We start from the raw sequence: 27,635 nt of genomic DNA, 5'->3' as shown, positions 1-27,635 counted from the left end.
TGGCTGGTTAGCTCAGTGGTAGACGTTGGCCTGGTATGTGGAAGTCCCAGGTTTGACTCCCAATTAGGGCACTCAGGAGAAGCGACCATCTCCTTCTCCACTCTTCCTCTTCTCCTTCCTCTCTCTCTCTCTCTTCTTTTCCCGCAGCCATGGCTGGGTTTGAGCAAGTTGGCCATTGGCCCCAGGAACTGAGGATGACTCCATGGCCTCACCTCAGGTGCTAAAGTAGCTTGGTTGCCAAGCAACAGAGCAATGGCCTCAGAAGAACAGAGCTCCCATAGGGGGCTTGCTGGGTGGATCTCAGTTAGGGCTCATGCGGGAGTCTCAGTCTCCCTACTTCTTACTTAAGAAAAAAAAAAAAAGAAAATACTTTTTTGGCAGTTAAATGAAATTCAGAAAGTATCTTAGTATTTCATTTCATCTTAAAACTTATTTTGGAGTGCATACCTTTTACAACATCCATCATATATTCATACATACACATGTATACATGAATAGTTTTTACTGGAAAGTTTCAGTCAAATATGCTTGAAGACCATTGCTACGGGCAAGGGAACCAATAAAGAGTTAAAGCTGAGAGTGAGGTGGGAGATCTGTGATCTGTGTTGATGAAGGTCGGAGGAGACAGGCTGGGCAGGATAACTCTGTCCTGGAGGCAAGAGCTGATGAGTGCTTGGGTCAAAGATGGAGGGGATTCAAAAGATATTCAGAAGGTAAAATTAACAGAAATTAGTGACTTGGCATCAAATTGCAGACTCCTCAAGGACACTGTGTTTGTATCATTAGCAAGCACTCTTGAAGTTATTGTGGTGGGTTTCAATAAATATGTGTTGATGAGGTGAATGAATATGTGTTAGGAGTAAGAAAGGGAAGAATCAAGAAGGATGCTGACTTTGACCTAGGGTGGCAGTGAGACTTACACAGAGGGAAACACAGGAGCACCTCCAAAAGCTACATCTTGCCATTTCAAAGTTGGTCTTTGTTGAAACTAAACACAGCAAAAACCCAGAAAGGGAATGATCAATAATTTTTATGAATTTACTTAAAGATAAAAATATAAAGTTACACTATCAGGTTTCTGGCAATGATCTTTGAGCCATACCATCTCAGGATAAACTGTGGTTAAGGAAAGAGAATCCATTAGACACAGCTTATTAACTCAGAAGTGAGAGGAGAAAATAAAAGGCAAAACCCACATGTCCTTTTGGGCTTTTAATGTTTCTTTAAAAGGAAACCCACTCGGATGTTATATTTTAGACTTTCTGCAACCCGTTGTTTACTCAGATGGGATTATGATTTCAAATGTATAAGCAAGAGCAGGGAAATTTTTAGTTTTTAAGGTGAAATAAACTGTTTTTGAATCTGAGATTTAGTATCAGGTAAAGAGTGAATATATGCAAGGAAGATTTTGAAAGGGTGAGGAGGGACAAATCTGCAGAGGGTGAGAGGAACTAGGATGTTTTCAGATTCTGTTCTAACCTCACATGTGTTTGATACATAGTTAACACTTGATCATGATTTCTGGAAGAAAAGAAGGAAGAGAGAAAAGGATGGAGGGAGGAATGAATTCTAATAACTCCACCTTTGTGGCCTCCAACAGTGGCAGAATAATGGGCATATCGGATACAGTTTGATAATTATTATATTCCTAAGATCCCAAATCTTGGAGATACATGATGTATCCCTTGATCAAACTTTGCTAGACAAGGCACTCAGTGGCCATTTGCGTAAACAGTGCCTCACATGGACATGTTCTATGATCGGTAGGATCGAGCCACTTTGTGTAGATATTTAAGATGCTCTAAAAAGCAAAGGTCTTATCTATGTTCTTTCAGAAAAGATAAAAATTATGACAAGGGTGAAAAGACAACTGATGATCTGAAATGTGATTTTCAATTAAGCATCAATAGCAATAAAAGGAGGAAGGTGCCACTATGAGCGGACCAGTCCCTAGCCTGGGGATGAAATCACCGCGCTGTACCTGCCAGTATTTTTTTTTATATATATAATTTTATTTTTTTAATGGGGCGACATCAATAAATCAGGATACATATATTCAAAGATCAACAAGTCCAGGTTATCTTGTCTTTCAATTATGTTGCATACCCATCACCCAAAGTCAGATTGTCCTCTGTCATCTTCTATCTAGTTTTTTTTGTGCCCCTCCCCCTCCCCCTTTCCCTCTCCCTTTCCCCCCTCCCCCCGTAACCACCACACTCTTATCAATGTCTCTTAGTTTCACTTTTATGTCCCACCTACGTATGGAATAATGCAGTTCCTGTTTTTTTCTGATTTACTTATTTCACTTCGTATAATGTTATCAAGATCCCACCATTTTGCTGTAAATGATCCGATGTCATCATTTCTTATGGCTGAGTAGTATTCCATAGTGTATATGTGCCACATCTTCTTTTTCCAGTCATCTATTGACGGGCTTTTTGGTTGTTTCCATGTCCTGGCCACTGTGAACAATGCTGCAATGAACATGGGGCTGTATGTGTCTTTACGTATCAATGTTTCTGAGTTTTTGGGGTATATACCCAGTAGAGGTATTGCTGGGTCATAAGGTAGTTCTATTTTCAGTTTTTTGAGGAACCACCATACTTTCTTCCATAATGGTTGTACTACTTTACATTCCCACCAACAGTGTATGAGGGTTCCTTTTTCTCCACAGCCTCTCCAACATTTGCTATTACCTGTCTTGTTAATAATTGCTAATCTAACAGGTGTGAGGTGGTATCTCATTGCAGTTTTGATTTGCATTTCTCTAATAACTAAAGAAGATGAGCATCTTTTCATATGCTGTTGGCCATTTGTACTTCCTCCTGGGAGAAGTGTCTGTTCATGTCCTCTTCCCATTTTTTTATTGGATTGTTTGTTTGTTTGTTGTTGAGTTTTATGAGTTCTTTGTAAATTTGGGATATTAGGCCCTTATCTGAGCTGTTGTTTGAAAATATCATTTCCCATTTAGTTGGCTTTCTGTTTATTTTGTTATCAGTTTCTCTTGCTGAGCAAAAACTTCTTAGTCTGATGTAGTCCCATTCATTAATTTTTGCCTTCACTTCTCTTGCCATTGGAGTCAAATTCATAAAATGCTCTTTAAAACCCAGGTCCCTGAGTTGAGTACCTATGTCTTCTTCTATGTAATTTATTGTTTCAGGTCTTATGTTTAGATCTTTGATCCATTTTGAGTTAATTTTAGTACAGGGGACAAACTGCAGTCCAGTTTCATTCTTTTGCATGTGGCTTTCCAGTTTTCCCAGCACCATTTATTGAAGAGGCTTTCTTTTCTCCATTGTGTGTTCTTGGCCCCTTTATCAAAAATTATTTGACTATATATATGTGGTTTTATTTCTGGACTTTCTATTCTGTTCCATTGGTCTGAGTGTCTACTTTTCTGCCAATACCATGCTGTTTTGATTGTCGTGGCCCTATAATATAGTTTGAAGTCAGGTATTGTAATGCCCCCAGCTTCATTCTTTTTCTTTAGGATTGCTTTGGCTATTTGGGGTTTTTTATAGTTCCATATAAATCTGATGATTTTTTTGCTCTATTTCTTTAAAAAATGTCATTGGGATTTTGATGGGAATTGCATTAAATCTGTATATTGCTTTGGGTAATATAGCCATCTTGATTATATTTATTCTTCCTAACCAAGAACAAGGAATATTCTTCCATCTCATTATATCTTTTTCGATTTCTCTTAACAATGGTTTATAGTTTTCATTATATAAGTCCTTTACATTCTTTGTTATGTTTATTCCTAAGTATTTTATTTTTTTTGTTGCAATTACCTGCCAGCATTTTAAAAGCAAAAGGAATCATACAGGCTACTCCCGAGGAGTAGCGTTTTGATGTAGGGAGCACCAGACGGAAAACTATAGACAGAAAGGCCTAAATTCAAGAATAACAAATAAATAAAGAAGATAAACAGATCTTTCTTTTACAGAGGTATTAACATTCTCCGGCTTCAAAGTTTGTTTGATATCCTTCCAGTTTACTCCATAGCAAATGAATTCCTGCACTGCTTGAAGGAGTCACAGTTTTCTAGATTTTATAGTTACTTGTGACCTAGAGGTTATTTATTAAAATATCCATTACAAGGTAGAAACCCTTTTAAAGGCACTGTTGTGAGAGGATCAAAGAGTCAGTGCCCTCCGAAAGGTGAGCAATTTACTCCATATGCCCGAAAGCCTCTCTCTGGACTGGACTTCCAGGGAAAAAAGAAAGATTGCGTTTCTATGTTTATGAATAACTTGAGTTCATCTTCCTATCATAGACACCACTTTTAGAAAGGCCATTTGTGGACTTATAAAGATCAAGTTTTTTTTGTATTTTTCCAAAGCCAGAAACGGGGGTGGGGGGCAGTCAGACAGACTCCCACATGTGCCCGACCAGGATCCACCCGGCATGCCCACCAGGGGGCGATGCTCTGCCCATCTGGGGCCTCGCTCTGTTGCAACCAGAGCCACTCTAGCGCCTGAGGCAGAGGCCACAGAGCCATCCCCAGCGCCCAGGCCAACTTTGCTCCAATGGAGCCTTGGCTGCGGGAGGGGATGAGAGAGACAGAGAGGAAGGAGAGGGGGAGGGGTGGAGATACAGATGGGTGCTTCTCCTGTGTGCCCTGCCCGGAAATTGAACCCGGGACTCTTGCACACCAGGCCGACGCTCTACCACTGAGCCAACCGGCCAGGGCCCCTAAGATCAAGTTTTAAAAGTACCACAATTATGGGTTAAAGTTTTGATGTACCAAGTGTCAACTAAAATTTAAAATCTTCTAATCAAGGGGAAAAACGTGATGTGAAAACTCTTAAGAAGATGTCAACTCTCATTTAACTTAATTTAAAATAGAGTGAGAAATAGGGTGGTGTACTAAATGCAATTTACAATAACATTAGAACTCCAAGTTCAAAATAACTTGATATAGTTAATAGGAGACTGCTATCTGCTCACCTTTTCATAAACCTTCTTGGCATTATCGTTATCTCCCATCAAGAGATAGCCCACTCCGAGGTCATTCTGTAAGGCAGTATCATCAGGAAATAGTTGAACTAATTTCTGTAGTGTAAGAAGAGAACCTCTCATGTGACCTGATTTTGGTGGGAACAGAAAAAGAATCCAATAAAAATAAAAACAGATTATGTACACTTTTATATTGAGACTAAAATCAAGGCAGACTATTCAACACAGCCTGAAGACCAGCTTAAATGTGACCCTATATGCAGATGGCTAAGTACCTATTAGGATTTCATCATGGAGTTGCAATGGTATCAATACATCCTATAAATAGACATTAAATATTATACTGATCATAAACACTTTAAAGACATTCTTATTTTCTAAACTTATTAACTATTTTTATTTTAAATTCAGTCTTAAGGAAGTTTCACTTACCAATTCCTTATGTTAAAAAAAGTTTTACTGAGATATTTTTGGTTTCTTATGATTAACTAACAAATTATGAATAGAGAACAAATTAAAAATCTGACAGATTTCAGGGTCTAGCACCCTGTGTGAAACTTGGAGGCACTGAGGTTCACTGCTGACACTGTTTCCAATTAAGAATGTCCTCATCTCTAGGTAATGACCTACTCATGTAGCTAAGGAGACAACCAGCAGTATTATGGGACCCCCTGGTGGATGAGAGGATATTATGCACACAGGAGTCATGACAGCCCTAGCTCTCATTTTTAAGGCTATCTGATGGAAATTTAAAATTTCTGGGGCCAACTGTCATTACTCTTGCCAAATTTGGAAAGACAAATTAAGTATAGGAAAATTTGAAAAATAAGACTAGTATACATAACAAAATTAACTACCTAAAGGGCTCAGTTACTCACAAACTGAAAAACAACCAAGAGCATTTTAGGACCATCAACAGCGAATGGCCCACTAACAGAGAAATTATTGGGCACGAACATCACCAACTTGTCCTATGGCTGGTTCCCCGCGGCTGGCCAATCTGGGATGGGTCTGCTCAGCTATTCACTCCTTCACTGACAAATCTGACCCAGTATCCTTCTCTCCTTATCAGCCCAGACTAAGCTCACACTCCTCCGCTTCTACACTCTCCCTATTACCCACTGCAAAGCGCCAGGTGAAGTCCCTCCTGCTGCCACCTCTCCCCACCCCACGGTCCTCTCCACGCGGCATCAGGGATCCCCGTCCTACCTTGCATGCACTTCATCACTGCGTGCCCTTCACTGACAAATAACTCCCTTCTCACCGAGCCTCGGCCGGTGAACTCGCATTGCTCTCACTCAGAGGAAAAGACTAAAGTGAAGGACCGCTGGGGGAGAGGGCTAGCTCTATCCACAGGCAGTCTTTTGCCCAGGACCAGGAATAAAGAAGGCAAGAAAGGCACTCAGTGCCAAGTTCAAGAGGGTGCCAAAAATTCAGTAACCGAAATGAGTGATTATTGTGTATTCTTTTTAAATATCAAAATTAATTCAAAAGTCTATGATGAACAAAATATCAAAAATTTAAGGACAGAATCAGTAACCAGTACTAAGCAGAGCGGTATTAGAGCCTCAGGCAAGAGGACAACTCAGTAACATTGACTTTGCACCCAAGACAAGTGGCCTAACGTGAGTGCCCACCCGGCCTTTCCAGCCTGTCTGTGTGCCGCACGTTTTTCTTCCCCTGAACTGACCCTTCCTTCTGTTTTACCATAGTTTGGGGCATCTCCTATCAGCTATTTGGGTCACTTATCAAAGTGTCAGAATATCTTAATTCCATCTTTCAGAAAACTGATAAAGGGTGAGCTGGCCTTGAATATTACTTCTGGGAGCCTCTCCTAGTGACTTCGATGATTTCTTCGTGTAACTTGCCCAGCCAGCCTAGCACCCACCTAGCACTGGCTTAGAGTTTTCCCTCCCCGTTTACAGAAAACATATGAGGAGGAAGAGGGTTGCAGCCTGGTCCCTTGATGGTAAGTTATAGCCAGTCTCACTGCCTTGGTGCTGGAACCTGGGTCACTCAGAGGATATGCTTTATGTTGCTCTTTTCAAAGTACTTAGTGATTAAAAATTTTTTTTTTATCATTTTCCTTGGTATGGAGTCAAACTTTACAAGTAAAATTTTAGAGTGTCTGAAACTCAATATTCCTCTATAAAAATTGTCCCACTGATCATTTGAACTTTCATGAATCAGGTTGCTCTAGTTAAGAGAGAAAAGAATTTTTGACATGTCAGGAAGAATTTTTGATTCTAGACCTATTAATTTATTAGCTATAACTCTTTTGGCAAATTATCCAGCCTCTCAGCATGTATTTGCCTCAGTGGTAAAGTGGGGGGGGGGGACGAGGAGGGCAGGGTGGTGGAAACACCATCCTCATCTTTGTCATTATCAAGGTTAGTATTTCTATTTCAGTCTAAGAAACAGTCAGGTAAATTACCTGAAATTAGCTATAGAACTCAGGTCCCAGGCTCTCCAAGGTAAAATCATGGCATTTACCACTGGGTTAACTGTTCTTACTCCATCTCACCTAGAAACTGCTGTCTGTCCGACCGCCGCTTCAGACTCAGCTTCACCAGGTCCGCGGGCACGTCGGGCAGGCTGGCCACCTCTTGGTAGGTCTCGATGGCCCTGCGCAGTACCTCGTTGCTCCTCCTCTTCTCGGCCAAGTCGTCTTCGCACTAGAGGGAGTCACACACCACAGAAATGTCCCATGACAAGCTGTATTCACAAAAAGACAACTTTTATACCTGCTTTAAAAATAATTCAAAACAGATTAAAGTTTCCTCTTTATCAAGAGATAAAAAATAAACCAAGGAAAGTACCACAACACGCTCTTTTAATAATATAGAGGAAGGTTAGCTACTAAGCTACAGACAAGAAAGAACATAATAAAAGCAAGACTAATGTATGCTAGGGTTGATGCCAATTTATTTTATGTTTTACATTAATGTTATATAGCTAGGACTCCAGTCCACCATTGCTGTTCTCCCATCAGTTTATCCCTGTGTTCACTCTTTCATTCAACAACTATTTTCTGGAAGCCAGGCTCTGTTCCATGCACGTGCACAAAACAGACAAAGCCCTTTTCCCATGTCACTTCATTCTGAAAAGGACAGAAAGACAATATACAAATAAGAGTATCGTGTGTCTTATGACCATAGTGCTGTGGATAAAAAGAAAGCAGGTTTAGCAATGCTGGGTATGGGGTTGTAGAGATCTTAGTTTTAATCAGAATGACCAGGGAGGGCTTAAAAGTAAGGGTAAAAGAAAATTCCTGAGCAAGGGCCATGAAGCAGAAATGCGGAATACAGGAAAGGCTGGTGGAGGAGGGGAGGCAGGAAGAGGATGGGGGGAGGGGTGTTAAGTAACGAAGACCTGCTGAGTTCTCTTACACTCACTCTACTGAGGTATGTGTCATGGGCCGTGCTGGCAATAGTATGGAGAACAGGTTGAGATGGTGGGGGAGAAGCAGAGAGCCCAGCCAGGATGCTCCTGCAGGATTCCAGACGAGGGGTAATGGCTTTGGCTTGGGTGGTAGTAATGGAGGTAGTAGGAAGTGGTTGGATTTTAAATGTATTTTGAAGGTCAGAGACAACAGATTTGTAGATGGTCTGAATGGAGGGTATAAGAGGAAGGGAAAAAGAGAAGTCAAGGATGACTCAAGGTTTTGGGCTTGAGCAATTACCAGATGGCCTTGTCATTCCCCAACAATGGGAAGGTAAAGCAGAAGCAGGTTGACAGGCATACAGAATCAGGAATTCAGTCCTGGAGATGTTAAAATCCCAATGCTTGTCAGGTACCCAGGTGGAGATAATGAGTAGGAGGAAGTATACATGAGTCTGGGGTTCAGCAGGGAGGTCAGAATGACAGACATTGGGGAATTGTCAAGATAGAGATAGTTTTTAAAACTAAGGAGCTAGAAGCAGTTCTGAGTGTAAACAGAGAAAAGAAGAGGTCCGAGACCAGAATTCTAAGAAGCTGCAATGTTTCAAAGTCACTAGAGGTCAGAAATACAGTGGAGGGCCAGCACAAAGGACAGAGGAGGAAGGAGGAAAAGAGAAAATAACAACAAAAAAGTAGTGTCCTGGTGGCCAAATGACAGAAGTATCAAGAGGGAGTGAGCAGTTGTATTAGAAGTGGCTATCAGGTTGGGCAAGGTTCTGAACTGGGTAGTGTGTAGCCTCTGTTGGTCTTGGCTAGAGCATCTCCATGAAACTACTTGGGACTCGTAACGGAATGCAGTAGGTTCAAGAGAAAGCAGAAAAGAAGGTGTTGGAGACACCTTCAAGGAGTTCTGCTGTACAAGGAAGCCAGGAAATGGGGGAATGTGGAGACAAGGGAGAGTACTTCTTCTTTCTAAACAATGGAAATATCTTAGCATGTTTCGAAGTTGATGCAGTAGAGAAAGAGAGACTCAGTAGAGAGAGAAAATTTGGTGATGCAAAGGGGGACACAAAAGTTAGAATGACATCCTTCAACAGGAGAGAGGGGATGAGAAGGAAACCAAAAAGTCTCCTTCATCGATGCTCACAGGATGGAAAGGAGAGCACGGGAGCACGTGTAGGTGGGCTGTTGGTACAGCCTGGAACCATGTGGAAGTTCTCTGTGAATACTTCTATTTTCTTAGTGAAATAGGCAAAATTCCTAATAGGAGATTCAGAATAGAGAGTGAAATATTAGAGATAGGAAGAGAAAAAGGTGTAACATGGCCATCAAAATCTCATCAGATTTAGCTGACTAAATTTGAAGATTACATTTAGTTAGATGCTAAAGGTAGCAGATATCAATTTTTTTTTCTCAGAATATTCTATTTAATATGTTTACCTTGTAAAGTGTGTGCTGAGGTTAATTTACAAGGTGGGGCAAAAGTAAGGTTACAGTTGTTTTGCATGGAAAATACAATAATTAATAAATAATAATACAAGAATATACTGTTTCCCATACAACTATAAACCTACTTTTGTCCCATCCTGGGTAGATGCCCACAAAATAAGGGATATCTCCACAATCTGAGAAGGTGGTAAGAAAATGATTCATCTCATCTTTCACCCGTAAATAAAAATTGATAAGAACCAGCAAAAATTTATAAAATATCAGTGGAAAGCTTTTCAGAAAATAGCGTAAAAAAGAAAGTTATCTTTTGATCAGGTAAGTTTCCCAAAATGATGAGGCTAGAACTGAAGCAGTGGAGATAGAGAGAAGTAGACATATTCATAAGGAAGAAAAATTGATAGGACAGAAGTCTCAAGATTAGACAAGGGCAATTTCATTCTTGCTTGATAGAAGCTTCAGAGTACACAATTATCTGTTCAAACCTATAAATGATCTCTTGAATAAACTTCTCTACCAGAGAAAGTCCATTGTCAATGACTCATACTGATCATCTTGATCATATGGCTTTCCATATAGTCATTCATATGCTGGCTTTTCTGTTTAGACATCAGTTTGTGGTAAGTTTTGCTCTGGCGAGTTAACTCCCCCAAAACACAATGCTTGCAGATGATTTCACAAAATGCCAACACTATACTTTCAGGGATCATTTCTATAGTTTGTTACAAAATGCCAGAGCCTAGACCTGACAGAGACTTTTAAGACCAACTAGTCACAGTCTTGATTCGGTAGCCCCTTCAAGCTACCACACAGATCCTAAAACTGGAAGATCTCTTCAAGGGGAAGGCAAGGACAAATGCCTATCAAGATAATTTTTCTTTACAGAGACAATAAGAGCTAAACTCAATTTGAAAAGACAGAAAAAATGATACACTTGTTTCCTCCCCCACCCAACTCAAGGTCCTTCATTTTAGCAACTATAAACATTTTACGACTGCCAGAATTGGGAAAATATCAGTATTCAAATGGCACCTAATTCTTTAAAATCTCCTGAATGAAAATAAAAATCATTGATTTGAAAATCAAAATTATACGGATTGATTTTTATCAGTTTAGCATCTGTATATTAAGTAATTTGAGCTGAAACTGAATATTGGTTCCAGGACATTAACACTGCAAAGCCTTTTGTTGACTCATCCATCCAACCTTCCTAGGAGACGTGTCATTTTCTGCCTCAGGGGCTTTAATAGTTCAGGTAAGATAATGTGAATTGAGTTTCTAATTTAAGATTTTGTGTCTGATGAAAACTTGGTCAAAATTGATTTTGCAGTAATCCAAAAAATAAGACTGCTACTTTAAAAATAATTGATACAATAATTTCTCTTTAACTTCATGTTGCTGAATTTTAAAAATTTGTTGGAGTAGTCTACAGTAATTATTTAATCTGCTAACAAAAAATAAAAAGTCATCATTTATTCCTCCTATTAAATCTATCTTCTGTTGCATTTTTTATTTTTAAAGCTCCTATGTATTTTCCTTTAAATTATTCTATTAAAATTTAATTTACTATGCCTAACTTTGACTTAATGACATAATAACATAAATCTCAGTAACACCTTGTAGCATAATAGTTTAAAAATAAAAAAATATTGCCTGAGGTCTAAATTTCAAACTCCTGCTGTTACACATGGATATAAATATAGCAGTCACCATGTGCTAAAATTAGTGCATTTATTTGGATTTTGGTACCTAAAATTAATATCACATAAAAAAACAAATTCTAAAGCACAAAACGTTTCTGCCATAATTTAATTAACATTTACATCGATCATTATTCTCTCTAGTTAATATGCTTTCCTTCACCAAATGACTGTCAATACTAGTGACAAAGCACATCACTTATTTCAATAGGCATGATCTTTTGGAAATATATTTTCTCTGGCTTAATAGCATTACAATTTAGCGATTTTGCAGGATTACTGACCAAACTAATTTACAAAAATGAGGCCCTGGCTGGTTAGCTCAGTGGATAGAGTATCGTTGGTGGATAGAGCACTGAGGTCATGGGTTAGACCCCCAGTCAGGGCACATATGAGAAGCAATCAATAAGCACATGGCTAAATGGAACAATCAGGCGGAACAACAAGTTGATTAATTTCTTTTTCTTTCTCTCCTTTCCTCCCTCTTCCACTCTATCTCTCAAATAAATGGAAAAAAATTTTTAGGTATAAAAATGGTATAGTTGCTATCTGCTAAACCTGGTCTGCAACCATGGATAAGAGGAACTTAGTTGCATTAGTTTTTCACAACCTTAACTCATTAAAATAAAATTAATACATTTTTAAAAGGGAGGTGGGATCTTTGAGCATCTGGATCTTCAGTGGTCACCACATTTAGTTCTGAGTAAACCATACTTGTTTTGTCTATAAATGTGTGAGTTCCCTGTGAGTGTCAAATGTGAGTCATTGTACTGACTCCCTCTGAGGGGTGCTGTTTGCTTTTCCATGGTCTGGAATATTTCTGTAGCTCTGCATCTGTTGTTCCCCAGCAGGGCTGAGAATCAGTCTCCAGCTCCCAGGCTGGCACTGTACACCTGACACATTCGTGCATCAGCCCTGGATTTTACCCCGGGTTCCAGACTCCATAAGTCCCATGTTCTACTTGACGTTGTCCACTTGAATGTCTAATAGGCATAACAAACTTAACAGGACCAAAATCAAACCTTTGATTTTTGAACCTTTCCAAGCCTGTCCATCTACTAGTTTTCTGGTCAGGAACTGTCACTATCCTCTCCTTAGCTGGCCAAACCAGAAACCCAGGAGTTTCCCTGGACTCTGACGTTCCAGCTAATCCAGTGATTGGCAAACTGCGGCTCGCGAGCCACATGCGACTCTTTGGCTAGTTTAGGAGTACCCTAATTAAGTTAATAAAAATGTACCTACCTACAGCGTGTCCGTAAAGTCATGGTGCACTTTTGACTGGTCACAGGAAAGCAACAAAAGATGACAGAAATGTGAAATCTGCACCAAATAAAAGGAAAACCCTCTCAGTTTCTGTAGGATGATATGGCAGCATGTGCACATGCGCAGATGATGACGTAACACGCGTATACAGCGGAGCAGCCATGGGCATGCCAGTCGAGATGTGGATGGTACAGAGGAAAGTAAAATGTGTTCTGTAGATCACTAAATTCGAATCCGTGACCAAAGTGCAGTGTGAATATCAGCATGTTTTTAACAAAGCACCACGACATTAATCACTTAAAACAGAGAATCACAGATGTTCTTCACTCTGTTACACCAGACATCCTTACCTGTGTGTGGCAAGAACTCCACTATCGTTTGGATGTGTCTAAGGCAACAAATGGAGCCCACATCAAACTGCATTGAATAGGTATGAAACTGGGAGAGTTTTCCTTTTATTTGGTGCAGATTTCACATTTTATCGTCTTTTGTTGCTTTCCTGTGACCAGTCAAAAGTGCACCATGACTTTACGGACACACTGTATAAAGTTTAAAAAATTTGGCTCTCAAAAGAAATTTCAATCGTTGTACTGTTGATATTTGGCTCTGTCGACCAATGAGTTTGCCGACCACTGAGTCTAATCCATCACCAAGGCTTTGTGGTTCTGCCCTGTGCCTCGTTCCCCTCTCCACGACCATGACCACAGTCTGAGCCATGCAATTTAAGTGCACTTGCCAACAGTCTCCTATTCATGCTTCTACTTTTGACCCCATAAGCCATTCTCCACCCAGCAACCAAACTTTATAAAAAAAAGTTAGACAGTCACACCCATGCATAAGCCCTTCAGTGGCTTCCCAGTGCATAGAGCAAGGCAGTCCGTGAGGCCCTGGCCTCACTTGTCCCACTGCATTGTCCCTCAGCAGTCCTTCTCTCTGTCCTGGAGCCTAGGATGCCAAGATGGTTTCCTACATCACCGTCTTTGCCCCTGCAGTCCTGCCCTGTCAGCTCCCTCCAAACAACCCTGTCACATCTTTGCCACTTGTCATCTCCCTAGAGAGGCCTTTCCTGATCACCTTATGTAAAGTGCTGTCTGCCCTGTCGCATTACCTGTAGCCCCAAATCTTAATAGGTATGCTCTTTATTTCATCACCTTTTCTTTATGGTGTGGATTATTATGGCATAAGATTTAATATTTATTTTTAATACTTTGCAATATTCTTTGAATATATATTTGTTTAAAAAGATTTGCAAAGCTTTGCTCAAATGTCATCTCTTCAGGAGATCTTTCTCTGCCACCCTGTCCTGTGCTTCCCTCCCTCCCAGCTCCTGTGCTGTCCTCTGTGTTACATTGGTCTTTGCCATTACAATGAAAACTCCATGTTTTGTTGCTGGTTCCCTGTTGATGGTGTCTAGACAGGGCCTGGCATATCGTGGGTTTTCACAAAATAGTTTTTGAGTAAATAACTCCAGTCTTCCACTGGAGTACAAAATCCACCAGGACAGAGACCTCTGGAGTATTCATGACAATCCCAGGGCCTAACATGCCCACGTGGGTTTATGCAACTGCAGATGAATGTGGAAAAGCTTCCTGAAATAAGGAGCTGGGAGATGGAGAAAGTCAGATAAAAATGGGGGTGGCAGGAGCCCTTGCGGCTGAAAGGGACTGCAGAGAGCACAAGTACATTCGGCTTGCTACTTTCAAAGTCTTTCCTAAGCATTCTGGCAACCTCTTGTTATAAAACTGAGGTTCTTAAAGCCTTCTGAAGCCAAATGTAAAAATTATATGGTGGGTCTAAATGGAATGGGACGGGGCGGTGATGGGAAATCAATGTCCAAAGTGTTTTTATTTTCTTTTCCAAACCAGAAAGATGCCATATTGGGGAGTGGGGCAGAAAAAATGTTTCTAAATTCAGCTTTATTCAATAGCAATAATTGTCTTATTTTAAATAGTATTCCTTGCTTGAGTTTGTGCCTATGCATGTGAAATTGACTCTATGAAAGTCAAAAGGGAAAAGGAAAATGCAAATAAATAGTGGGCAATGAGAAATACAATTACACAGAACACAAGTACATCAAAAGCAGTTATCTAAGTAGAAGGTTCTAGAATACCTGTGCCTTCCCATATCTTGCTCGTGGACTCTGAGGGTATTTACGAATTAATTCTTCAAATGCAGTCACTGCTTCCTCAATTTTTCCCTGTCAGGAAGAGGTCATTTTAAAAATAAATTCAAATGCATAATACTATTCAATATAGTTATTAAATATTCACCAAGTAATTCTGTCAACATTTCCTGGACTCCATTTTGAGTTTAAAGACAGTTTTATCTAAGATTTTAAAAAATTAACTGTATTATGGAAACATAAAAACCAGACAGAAGTAAACATAAATATATTTTATCTTTTAAAAGACAGAAACCTGACAAATGATGTAATTGGAGTCTTTGTTAAAGAAATTACATTTTCCCTCCATATGGATAAATTCTACCTGCATTCTTAAGAAAATATTTAGGTTCTAAGTTGGGGAAAAATACTGCCAGTAGGCAGGCGAACCCAAACTACGGCCCGTGGGCTGCATGTGGCCCCCTGAGGTCATTTATCCGGCCCCCCGCCCCACTTCCGTAAGGGGCACCTCTTTCATTGGTGGTCAGTGAGAGGAGCACTGTATGTGGCAGCTCTCCAGTGGTCTGAGGGACAGTGAACTGGCCCTCTGTGTAAGAAGTTTGGGGACCCCTGAATGTCTTGTGGTCTGCAATGAGAGTCTGAAGCACCTGTAGAAATGGCAGGGATTAAGCACGCAGGACGCGAGGGGCGCCTGGCCACGGCTCCCGTGACCCACTGGACATCACAGTTGATTTGGCTCATCTAGCTGCCTGGAGTGCCTGTGGCCTCAGTGCCATGGGCCCCCTCCCAGAGCTCACCTGTGCCCTTACGTAGATGAGCCGAGCACCTCTGATGGGGCTCTGACCACCGCCGCACAGAAAGGAACGGAGGATGCGCTGCCCGAACACTGGGTGAGGGTCTCAGCCCGGGGCTGAGGAGCCCTCTCCCACCTCATTCCATCCGCACCATTTCACAGGGTCAGACACATGTGTCCTGGCTTCTAATGGATGGCAGCAGCTCAAGGATATTTGGAACCATGGGCCAGAGCCAGGTTTTCTGAGTTGAACTTTCCCAGACCCTCAGCTCCCTACACACTGGTGAGTCCATTCAGCCCACCTGTAAATGCAAGCTCCCTGCAGAGTCTGCGCTCTGCCCCTCACTGAGGGAGTTTTTACAGGGCAAGGTTTCCCTCAGAGTGCAGCTGTGCAAAGCAAACTCTGCAACCTACCAACTGTTACACCTACTTCCAAAGTACTTGACTAGACAGAGAGGAGTGAGGCAACCTCCACGTTCAAGCTCCTTCAACTCACTCCTTTACCGAGGTACCACGGAAGAGGGTGCTTCTTTACCCTCACAGGACCATTAGTGCCACTGAGGGACTGGCGAAAAGTATATGCAGGGTCGTGGTTCTGGGTGCAGGCTCTGGGCCGGGCTGACTGGTGAGTCTGGGCTCCACCACTTAGAAGGTGTGTGACCTATGGCAAGTTACTGATGACTTTGCCTTAGATACCTCATCTGTAAGATGGAGATAATGGGGCTACTGTAAAGGTCAAATCCAAAAACATACATGAAGTACTTGTAGACACTACAGAAAGCATAGAAAGCACTGGACAATGTTACCTATTATTGTTACCTATTATTGTTGCTATTATTATTATTATTATTATTATTATTACTGTGGTGGGTGGAGAGCCTATCTAGGATCAGTCTCTTATCTGATAGGCAGGTAAATGCAAAGTAAAGGAGGAATTGGACATCGAGAAAAATCAAGCTAGGAACATATTCTCTAAGTTATATTTATTTTCAGAAATAATTCTATCACTATTTAAAATATGCTGTCCCTCTTACAATATTAATTTTTTATAAATGATTTTTATTTTATTTTATTTTAGAGAGAGGCAGGAAGAGAGAGACAGAGAGACAGGAACATCGAACTGTTCCTGTATATGCCCTGACCAGAGATTAAATATTAATTTTTTAGAACAATATTAGGTTCCCAGCAAAATTGAAAGTATAGAGATTTCAATATACCCCCAGCCCCACACAAGCACAGGCATCTTGATAATCAACATCTTGCACCAGAGAGGTACATTTGTTAAAATCAATGAACCCCACTGATATGTCATAATCACCCAAAGTCCATGATTTATCTTAGAGTTCACTATTGGTGTTGAACATTTTATGGGTTTAGATAAGAAGATAAATGCATGCTGTCCATATCTACCATTAGTATCACAGAGTAGTTTCACTGCCCTAAAATTGTCCTATGATTTTCCTATTCACCCCTATTCCCCATTCTCTGCCCTGCCACTCACCCCTGGAAACCAATGCTCCTTCTACTGTCACCATAGTTTTGCCCTTTCCAGAATGTCACACAATTGGAATCATACAGTAGACAGCCTTTTCAAATTCACTTTCTTTACATAATAATATGCATTATTATTATATGTGTTATATATTATATATTATATATCACATATATATTATTATATATTATTATTATATTATCAAACCATGTCTTTTCATGGCTTGATATCATATTTTTTATTGCTGAGTAATATTTCATTATTTCAATGTAACCCACTTAATTCATCCAGTCACTCACTAAAGAACATTTTGGTTGCATCCAAGTTTTGGCAGTTATGAATTTAACTGCTATAAACACTCATGTGCAGATTTTTTGTGTGACCATATGTTTAAATTCCTTTGGGTAAATATCAAAGAGCAGGGTTTCTGGATTGTATGATAACAGGATGTTTAGTTTTGTCAGAAACCACAAAATGTCTTCCATGGTGGCTGCACTCTTCTGCATTTCTATCAGCAATAAATGACAGTTCCTGTTGTTCCACATCCTTGTCAACATTTGGTGTTGTGGGTGATCAGATTTTGGTCATTCAGGTAGGTGTGTAGTGGTATCTCATGGTTGTTTTAATTTGCATTTCCCTGATAACACACTATGTGGAGCATCTTATCTGGATAATGTCTTTGGTAAGCTGTCTGTTAAGGTCTTTGGATCATTTTTAAAATCAAGTTATTTGTTTCCTTATTAAATTTTAAGAGTTCTTCATAACAATTTATAATACCATTACTTTATTTTTTCTGTGAATGATTTTAAGGAATGAAGAATTCAGGTTAAGGAAGGCGTTGGCCGGTTGGCTCAGTGGTAGAGTGTTGGCCCAGCGTGTGGACCTCCTAGGTTTGATTCCTGTTCAGGGAACACAGGAGAGGCACCTATCTTCTTCTCCACACCCCCCTCTCACTTTTCTTTCTCTCTCTTTCCCCTGCAGAAACCTCAATTGGAGCGAGTTGGCCCCAGGTGCTGAGGATGGCACCATGGTCTCTGCCTCAGGTGCTATAAAGAGCTCAATTGCTGAGCAATGAAGCAATGCCCCAGATGGGCAGAGCATTGCCCCCTAGTGGGCTTGCTGGGTGGATCCAGGTTGGGACACATGCGGAAGTCTGTCTCTGCTTCCCCTCCTCTCACTGAATAAAAAAACAAAAAATAAAAAGAATAATCCAGGTTAAATATCTTTTCTATGTGACTTTCTTCTAACTAACTGCATTAGTTTCCTGTGGCTGTTATAACTAATTACCACAAACTTGGTGGTCTATAGCAACAGTAATTAATCCTCTCACAGTTCTGTAGAACAGAAGTACTCATCAGTTTGCTGGGATGCAGTCAAGGTTTCAGCTGCATTTCCTCTGAAGGCTTTAGGGGAGAATTTGTTGCTTGCCTCTTCCAGCTTCTGAAGACTGTTGTCATTCCTTGGCTTGTGGCCAATTCATTCTAATCTCTGCCTCTGTCTTCACACCACTTTATCCCCTGTGTATATTTCTTCTCTTCTGTATGTATCAAATCTCCATCTGCCTCTTTCCTAAAAGGACAAATTTGCAGCCTATAATGATTAATTTTTTCGTGTCAAAGTTGACTGGGCTAAGGGATGCCCAGAGAGCTGCTAACCCACTATTTCTAGGTGTGTCTGTGAGGATGACTCAAGAAGAGAATAGCATTTGAATCAGTAGACAAAATAAAGAAGACCATTCTCATCACTGGAGTAGGCATCATCCACTCGGGAGAGGTCCTGACTAGAACAAAGAGGCAGAGAAAAGGAGAATTTGCTCTCATTGCTTGAGTTCAGACATCCATTTTTTCCCTTCCTCAGACACAGGCACTCCTGGTTCTCAGATTTCGGGACTCACACTGAAACCTATGCCATTGATGCCCCGATTCTCAGGTCTTCAAACTCAAACTGAATTATACTACTGGCTTTCCTGGTTCTCTAGTTTGCAGATGGCAGCCCTCTTACCTCCATAACCATATAAACCCAGTTCATATTTTATGTTTATACACAACCTATTGGTTGTGTTTCTCTGAAGAATCTTGACTATTGCATGGCCTACCAGGATAATCCAGGAAAACAGCACCTTCTTAAGACCCTTAACTTAATTACATGCAAAAGCCCTCTTCCTAAGTAAGTTAACATTTACAAGTAGAGGGATTAAAGCATGATTATCTTTGGGGGAAGCCATTTTTCTGCCTACCAGAGTCTGGCCCCCAACAACTCACATCTGTCTCACATGCAAAATATATTTACCAACACCTGTATTCTCCAAAGTCTCCAATACCACATTATCAACCCAGATTTGAAATCACATTAGCTCTAAAGTCTTGAATGTCATCATCTAATTCATCTACAGCAGGAACAGGTGAGACTCTGGTTATAACCCCACTTAGGGAAAAATTCTTTTCTATCTGTGGACCTGTGAAACTAGCAAACAAGTTATCTGCTTCTAAAAAGCAATGGTGAAATAGTATAGGATAATATTTATAGGTATTTATACTCTAACATGGAGAAAATACAAGGAAGAAAGGTATCACTGATGACAAGCAACTTCAAAGTGCAGCAAGGCTAATTCCATTAGGTTTCAAGATCTGTGGCTCGAGGTTCTGCTCTCCGGGTCCTCTGCTCTAGCTTCCTTGTCTCCAGCCTCCAGGTCCTAGGATCTATGTACTGAGTTCATTTCCTTTCTACTGAAAGGGCAGTATGGGTTTGCAGTTGATTAGTTTCATTAGCTTGTATCCTGCCTATAGGATTTTGGGAGGCTGACCACCTTCTTTCAGCTTGTCCTGTCTCTTTCAGGCCAAGGTGCTAGTGCTTCTGCTGATATAATATTCTCAAAACCTTTATGGGTCTTCTGTATATGTCACAGGAACTCATACCATCCAAGAGCCACAGATCCTCCCTGGATAATCTCATCTCTGTTCTTGGCTTCCGCTGAGATAGTTGTGTGGATCCAAATATTACTTCTTCAGGAAAAGATTGCCCAGCTCCATTCTTGACCTTCCCTCCAAAGTATGCTTTTCTAATGGTGCATTTCCTAATTTTATCATCTTCAGAAATCTGGATAGACTGAGAAATTCCTAATCATGTTCTGTTTTTTTATTATCTTGATTATCTCTTCCTGTTCATAGTTTAAGCTGCAAAAAGAAACTAGGCAACACCTTCAGCAAACTGCTTGAAAATCTCCCCAGTTAAACTTTCAAGTTCATTGCTTACAAGTTTTGCTTCCAAAGAACTGTAAGATATAATTTAGTTAAGTTTTCTGCCAGCATTTAACAAGGGTTGCCTTTCCTCCGGTTTTCAGTAATGTGTACCTCATTGTCTTCTGGGCCATTGTCAAAATGCCTTAATGTCTGCATCTCTGGGAACATTTTGTTTGTAACGATAGGTATTCTCTATGAGAACAGAAGCTTTCTCTACTGTGCCTCTCACTTACTCTGAGCCCCACCAGAGCCACTTTACCATGTGTATCTCCACCAACACTGTGCTTCCTGTAATCCTGGCTGTGGTTATTATGCACCTCAGACCTCTCCCAGCCGCTGCTCCTGACCCAATTCCAAAGCCGCTTGCACATTGCACATTTCCAAGTTGTTGCTATAGAAGCACCCCATTGCCCAGTATGGTTTCCCATGGCTGCTGTAACAAATATCACTAACTCAGTGGCTTCAAACAACAGGAAACTATTCCCTCTCAGTCCTGGGGAACAGAAGCCCACAGCAGTTTCACTGGGCTGAAATCTGAAATTAGGAAGTGACAGAACCATGCTTGCTCCAGGGGTCCAGAGGAGGTTCTGCCCCTCACTCCTGACAGCACTTCTTGACTTGAAGAGGCATCACCCCAATCTCCATTTCTGTCTTCCTATTGCCTTTTCCTCTGTGCGTGCCTCCTTCTATTTTGTGTGTATCGACTTTCCCTCTGCCTCCTTCTCCAAGTATAGTAACACTATAGGTTCCTTTCTCCAAATACAGTAACATTTACAAGTTCCTTACATAGGAGCCGGATAACTTTTGGGGGATTGTTTTCAGCTTTATGCAACTTAAGTTATAAATGTTGAGGCAGTATTTGTGAAATGTATGCTAATTGTACCATTATCAAATCTAAATATATGAATAGCAATATTCATAACCAATTTGCTAATAGTACTTTGTTTCAGCTTGACATTTTCTTAGCTAGCCATCAAGGTTATAAAAATAATAAAACATTCTGGCTCTGTCTTAGACATCCTTTGGATCCCCCAAAGATAGGGGCCTTCTTAAGAAGGTACTATATGGCAAAGTAAATGTGTTTGCTCTTAGTCTGAAAAAACTTTTCCTTCCTCAGGTTCCTACTAGAGAATATAGCTCCCAATGCTATTGTGCAATTCTTACTAAAATAATTCAACTGCAAGATACAATGTTTGTGAAAATTGTCTGAAAATCATCTGTTCTTCAATGTAGTTTATAGTTTATATTCTATCTTAAGACCAAGATAGCTAATCGAAAAGTCACGTACTTGGGACCCATTGTTTTGGCATGAGGCCATTGGCATGAGGACTTTAAGACATACGACTGCAGACGTGCTGAAGAATCTGTGGGTGTGACATCAGGGAAGAGGCTGTGCAGGCAGTTCTTTATGAAGATCTCCAGCAGGGTGTTCTCTCTGGACGTGGTGCAGAACAGCTATTCTGATGAACATGACTCATCTTATACTGTAATGCTGCTCTCCTCGTTCTGTCTGCAGTTATTTTATTTCTGGCACTGTTTACTGCTGTGTTGTGAGCTTTCTTGCTTTCTTACACTGACCTTACTCTGGCTTCAAGTTTTCCTGTCTCTCTCCTTCTTTTCACTTATAATCCAATAATAATAATAATAATAATAATAATAATAATAAGAAGAAGAAGAAGAAGAAGAAGAAGAAGGGATGATTCCAACAAATAAACAAATATTTCAGTACATAATTTCAATTTTTTTTTTCTGGGGGTCAAAAGGAGTTTTAAACAATAAGTATGATTTTTTAAAAACAGACTATTGAAATATGTGATCTATTAGATTTTTGAAGGAAAGATAAAGTGGCCTCATATTTGCACGCAGCCCAGTATTTAAGCTAGGGCGTGGGCTGAGACTGACCTCTCTGCCCCTGCATGCCTGAGCCCAGGCCTCCGCTACTCTGGGGCAGTCAGGCACAGCAACTGAAAACACCGGCGATCAAACAACCCCGAAAGACTTGATTATGCTGATGATCCGGTCAATAATCTGGCTCCCTGTTGCGTCAGAAGCAAGAACTGCCGAGGTGGCCACTTCTTCCTCCTTCATTCAGCCTGTTACAGATACAGGGTGCTCCTGGAGGGAGGCACCATCATTTCTCTGAATCAGCAAAATCCAGAGACTGCTCCATTGATTGTTCCAGCATGTGATGTCCTACAGACTTATTTGCCCCTTGATAACTGATCCCTTCTTTACCAGTCATTATAATTACATAAAAGTGCTTCTTTAAAGCTGTTTTTTCTTTCTCCTCAAAGTCACCTATTAATAGGCATTCCATACGCTACATGCATTTAGTAGAGAGGAAGAATGCCAAACAAGGTGATAGAAAAAGTAGATTCCTACTTCACTTCTATTAAGAAATGCAAATTTCCTAAAAATATGCAGATGGCTTCATTTTATAAAGTTGTACAAGACAGACTCAGAAATGATTCGTGGGGTTGAGTTAGTGAACAATGACTCGCTGCAATGATCTGTGGAGTGACGACATTTTCACAGCTGGTCCCGAGGGTAAGCCAAGCCACGGCTATGTTCGCACAGAAACCTTTCTCGTGCTGATACCTTCCCCGTAAGTGTGGGAAGCACATTCTTGTCCCATGTCAGTTTCTAACTTGGGTGTTTGTTGTTGTTGTTGTCGCTTATTTACTTACAGTCCCCAAGGTCCCATTTTTTGCAGGTGAAGTCTACTGATAAAAAGAGCACATTACAGGAAAACTAATGAACACTATGCTTGAGTATAAACTCAAGCACAGAATAGAGAAAGAGAAATTTCCCTGAAGAACAAGAAGAGGATTGAGTGAGGAGGTCATTAAGTATATTATCATAAGTACACCGCCCGATAATCAGATGAATATAAATGAGTTAAAAGAACAAATAACTTCACTCTAGTGTCAATTCAGTTTTCAAAATCAGTAATATCTAGGAAAAATGCAAATAATGTTTCAAATTAATTGATGACAAAGCAAAGCATAAAAGCTGCTCTGAAAACTAGAGGCGCCCGAGGTTAAGCCCAAGTGCGAAGAATGCCCAACCTAAGGCCATTTCACCTAACAGTAACGACCCTCAGAGTATTGGACTTGCCGATTTTTTTCTTTTGGATTGAGCTGTTATGAAATTAAAACCTCCACTTACATGGTACTCACAGCATTGATTTTTTCCCCCTGATTTCATTTTGAACTTTACAAAAACCAAATAAGAAGTTATGATGATTATGCTCATTTTTAAAAATAAGAAAACTGAGGCTCAGAGTGGCCAAGTGATTTGCCTAAAGCCACACGACTAGAATGGGATGTGGGCTGACTCCCAAGCCGGCTGGCCTGAAGGTCAGTCCTATGTCTACTTGGCCATTACAGCTGCAATTTTTCTTTTCATTTGATTCATTTCACATGGAATGCTGATGTCCTTGGGGAAAAAAACCCCCACTCTACTTAAATGTGGTGTCTCTTAACATTTTTTTAAAACAAATCAAGAGAAATGCCTGAGTTTATTTAACAATTACGCCACTGCACGTTTCTGCGCAAAACAAAAACATCAACCTACCCTTTTACGGAGCTTTTCTGCAGCATCAAGTTCAGCTTTAATTGTCTTATCAAATTTATTTAATAGTTTAGGCTTCTTTTTCTTAACTGAAAGAAAAAAAAAAGATTTTTATTTTTTATTTGATTTTTGTCTAGAAATAGTTATTAGGAATAGAGATTTACAAGTAGTGAGAAACCTAGGGTTGGTCCCCGACCTACCACGGCAAGTGCTAGCTCATCCCTGGTGACCTTCCCACCCCCGGCTGACAGTCAACACAGGGCCTTTCCTTACATGCTCAAAGGCGTTGTTAGGGTACTGGGTGAGCACTGCTCCATCTAGATTCAGAAATGATTTCTAGCCTGACCTGTGGTGGCGCAGTGGATAAAGCCTCGACCTGGAACGCTGAGGTCGCCGGTTCAAAACCCTGGGCTTGCCTGGTCAAGGCACATATGGGAGTTGATGCTTCCTGCTCCTCCCTCCCCCCTCCTCTCTCTCTCACTCTCTCTCCTCTCTAAAAAAAATTAAATAAAAAGAAAAATTAAAAAAAAAAAATATGTTTAAAAAAAAAAAAAAAAAGAAATGATTTCTAAACTCTTACGAAAAACTTTTTGGCTGAGTCCTCTGAAACACTTTGTGAATATATCTACTATGTGTCTGGTCAGGTAAATAGAAAAAAAGAGGAAGCTACTCTCAATGGAGTCAGGTAAACAGAATTTCTTAGTCTGGCGCTCTGTGTGTCATGGCCTTATCACTCTGGCTACAGTTCATACTTCAACCAAAGTAGGTCATCCCATGCTCCCCAAATAAACCTTGTGTCGTTTCTGATGCTATTTTCCCCAAATTAAATGGCCTAGGACTTATGGTTGCCAGATGAAAATAAATTCCTTCCTTCTCGCAAATGACTCTTATTACAATAATTTATGCACTTATCTCTGTCCCTTTTCCAACCATAAGCTCCTGCAGAGTGGCTTCATGTCTCAGAGCAAACTGAATTTATTCATGCTTACTGAGCATGAAGTCAGAGGCAGCAGGTGACAGGCGGTCCTGCTGGTGCACACCCAGCAGTGCCCACGGAGTGAACAGATATCAGCTGCTCCCTAGAAGTCTGAGGACACAGGAGAGTGACAAGGTGAAACCTGGGAGGAGCAGCTGGATGTCCCAAACAGAGAAGAGGCCAGGCCGTGGGGAATGGGGAGGAGTGAGAGGGATGGAGAGAAATCAGAACAGTCAGAAGAGAACTTCCTCAATGTCCTTACATTAAACCTACAAATTCAAATAATTCTGCCCTATCCTGTCACAAAGGAGGAGGGGCTCTCCTTCCTAAATGTACACCCTTCCACACGCACTCCTGCTGTCCATCACCTTTGCATCTCTTCTGAATGTCTCCACTCTCCGGCTCTCTTTTGAGCCCATTAAGACAGCGGAAGGCTCTGCTGTCCTAAAGCAAACCAACCAAGCAAGACAACCTCAGCCTACCCTCCTCTCCTTGCTGTCCTCTCTTTCCCCTCCCCTCATGCATGCCTCCCTCTAAACCCACACTGCTCCCCACACAGGGGCAGAAGCGAGTCTTCCAGCAGGAAGAGGAGCTCAGTAGTTAAAAGTAAGATGGCAGGGACTCGGTCCCAGCTATGTCACGCGCCAGCTATGTGATCTAAGTCAAGCCGGGTACTAAACTTTTGTGACTCTAGTGTATAAAATGTGGGAAGTAGTTTGAGGATTAAGTCAATATTGCACAAGAGCAAAGGCACAGTCCCTGGCATATAGTAAGTGCTTCACACCTGAGAGCTACTGATGTCTATGGCTTTCTCTACAGGTTTATTTGTTTCCTTCTCTTACTACCCTACCCAATGGGGTCCCTCTGCAGCATCTGACACACTGACTCCTCCCTGATTCCTGAAACAAGGCTTCTGTGTTGCCCACTCTCTCAGATTTCCTCCTTAGTCTTTGGCCTCTCCATTTCCGCCCTATCTCCTCTGTGGCTCCTGCCCTCTGCTGATTCCTGGGATCTTGTGCTCTTCAGGGTCAGTCTCTAGAAGTCTAAAGAAATTTAACTGCTTGATTTCCAACCTGAGCTACAAATTAAGCAGTTAATTTTCTCCTGCATTACAAAAATTATAAATTCAAGTGCCTAAAGTTTCTGCCACAGATGTCCCAAGTTCAGTAGATCAGAAGTGAAATTTGCAATTCCCCCAAATCTATTCTTTCTCATATTTACCCTATGTCAGAGAATGGTGCCATATTCATCTCGTTATCCAAATCGCAAGTAAAATAGGGCACAGAATGTAGAATTATCCAAATGAGGACTGAATGGAATCGCTACTATTCCTTTTAGCATTTACTCTGGGTCAGGCTGCCAGTCTCCAAGCCAGGTGCTTTACAGGTCTCCTTTCATTCTCTCAACTCCCGGACACAGGAAATTTAGCTTCACAGCTGCGGCCACTGAGGTTCCAAAAGGGTCAGCCCCGTGACACCTCTCCTCTCTTGTCTACCGAAGAGGAAGGAGACACTTATTTCCTACTTGCATGGTTGCAAAAGGAGAGAAGTTTTCTGGAAACTCTTAGCCTTCAGCTTCTCCCCACAGGGGAGCTGATGTGACTTATCTGATTACTGAGTTGAGGGAAGGGACAAGTTTGTGCAACTGAGTCCCATCCATTACCTTCCTCCCAGGAGCAAACACACTCTGCTGAGCATCCTATAGGGAGGGCCCACACAGGAGCAGAGCTGTTCCGTGCTGCCTAGAGTGGGCGGGCACGGCTAATTCAGGGGTTCAATTTTAAGAAACTTCGGCCCTGGCCAGTTAGCTCAGTCAGTTAGAGCATCGTCCCAAAACAACAAGGTTGCAGGTTCAATCCCCAGTCAGGGCACATACAGGAGCAGCTCAATGTTCCTGTCCCTTTTTCTCTCTCTCCCTGCCTTTCTCTAAAGAGAAAAGAAACCTATTATTCCTGCTTATCTCAGCTCCATCCTTCAAATCAGCTCTCATCAGTAATAAAACTGACACTTTCTCTTTATTTTATTCTTTGTGAATTTCTGAAGTTGCTATGTTCTTTTGTTTATTCCACCTTCCTTTTCTCTTCCTGAACCCTCAGGCCCTCTATGGTTGAAAAAATATATAAATGCCTAAAGCAGAGGCTGAAAAAATAGCAGCACTGGGCATTTTCAACTGTGTGTCATTACCCATTAGCATACCTCCTGCAGATATGGAAAATGAACTGACATTTGACTGAGGTGTGGATTTGTAGTGGTGGCAGTTATCGTGTCATCTCAGGGCTGGCTTATGTCTCTCAATTGCTCATTTTGGTTTTGCAGAATGTCTGTCAGCAAAATGCCCACGGCACAGGGAAGTGTCTGAGTGCAGGGCTCACTGCTAGCACCACCGGTTTTCCCACACACTCTCCCATGTTGTACAGTTAACTTCACATGAGATTTATTTACTTATAAGAAAAAAACCCCAACTGCCTCACCAGGTGGTGGCGCAGCGGGTAGAGTGTCGGCCTGGGATCCTGAGGACCCAAGTTCAAAACCCCAAGGTCGCTGGCTTGAGCACAGGCTCACCAGCTTGAGCACAGGGTTGCTGGCTTGAGTCCAAAGTCACTGGTTTGAGCAAGGGGTCACTCGCTCAGCTAGAGCCCCCCCCCCCATCAGGCACATATGAGAAAGCAATCAATGAACAACTGCAACA

At 41.1% G+C, this 27,635-nt stretch overlaps 1 protein-coding gene across 3 annotated transcripts in view; it reads right to left on the bottom strand.

Annotated features, from left to right (window-relative positions):
- The window catches only part of ASPH (aspartate beta-hydroxylase), a 239,825-nt gene that overhangs the window by 63,868 nt on the left and 148,322 nt on the right, over window positions 1-27,635 (bottom strand). For all 3 annotated transcript variants that reach the window (XM_066378983.1, XM_066378984.1, XM_066378985.1), the window contains 4 exons: window positions 23,975-24,060; window positions 14,863-14,949; window positions 7,487-7,637; window positions 4,954-5,090 (listed from right to left, as the gene is read on the bottom strand). In XM_066378983.1, coding sequence (XP_066235080.1) covers window positions 4,954-5,090; window positions 7,487-7,637; window positions 14,863-14,949; window positions 23,975-24,060 — 461 coding nt within the window. The remainder of the gene's footprint in view (window positions 1-4,953; window positions 5,091-7,486; window positions 7,638-14,862; window positions 14,950-23,974; window positions 24,061-27,635) is intronic.

Source organism: Saccopteryx leptura, chromosome 3, assembly GCF_036850995.1.
Source record: "Saccopteryx leptura isolate mSacLep1 chromosome 3, mSacLep1_pri_phased_curated, whole genome shotgun sequence".
Taxonomy (NCBI): Eukaryota; Metazoa; Chordata; class Mammalia; order Chiroptera; family Emballonuridae; genus Saccopteryx; species Saccopteryx leptura.
Note: the sequence above shows the minus strand (reverse complement) of the source record. Positions and strands in the feature narration are given on the sequence as shown.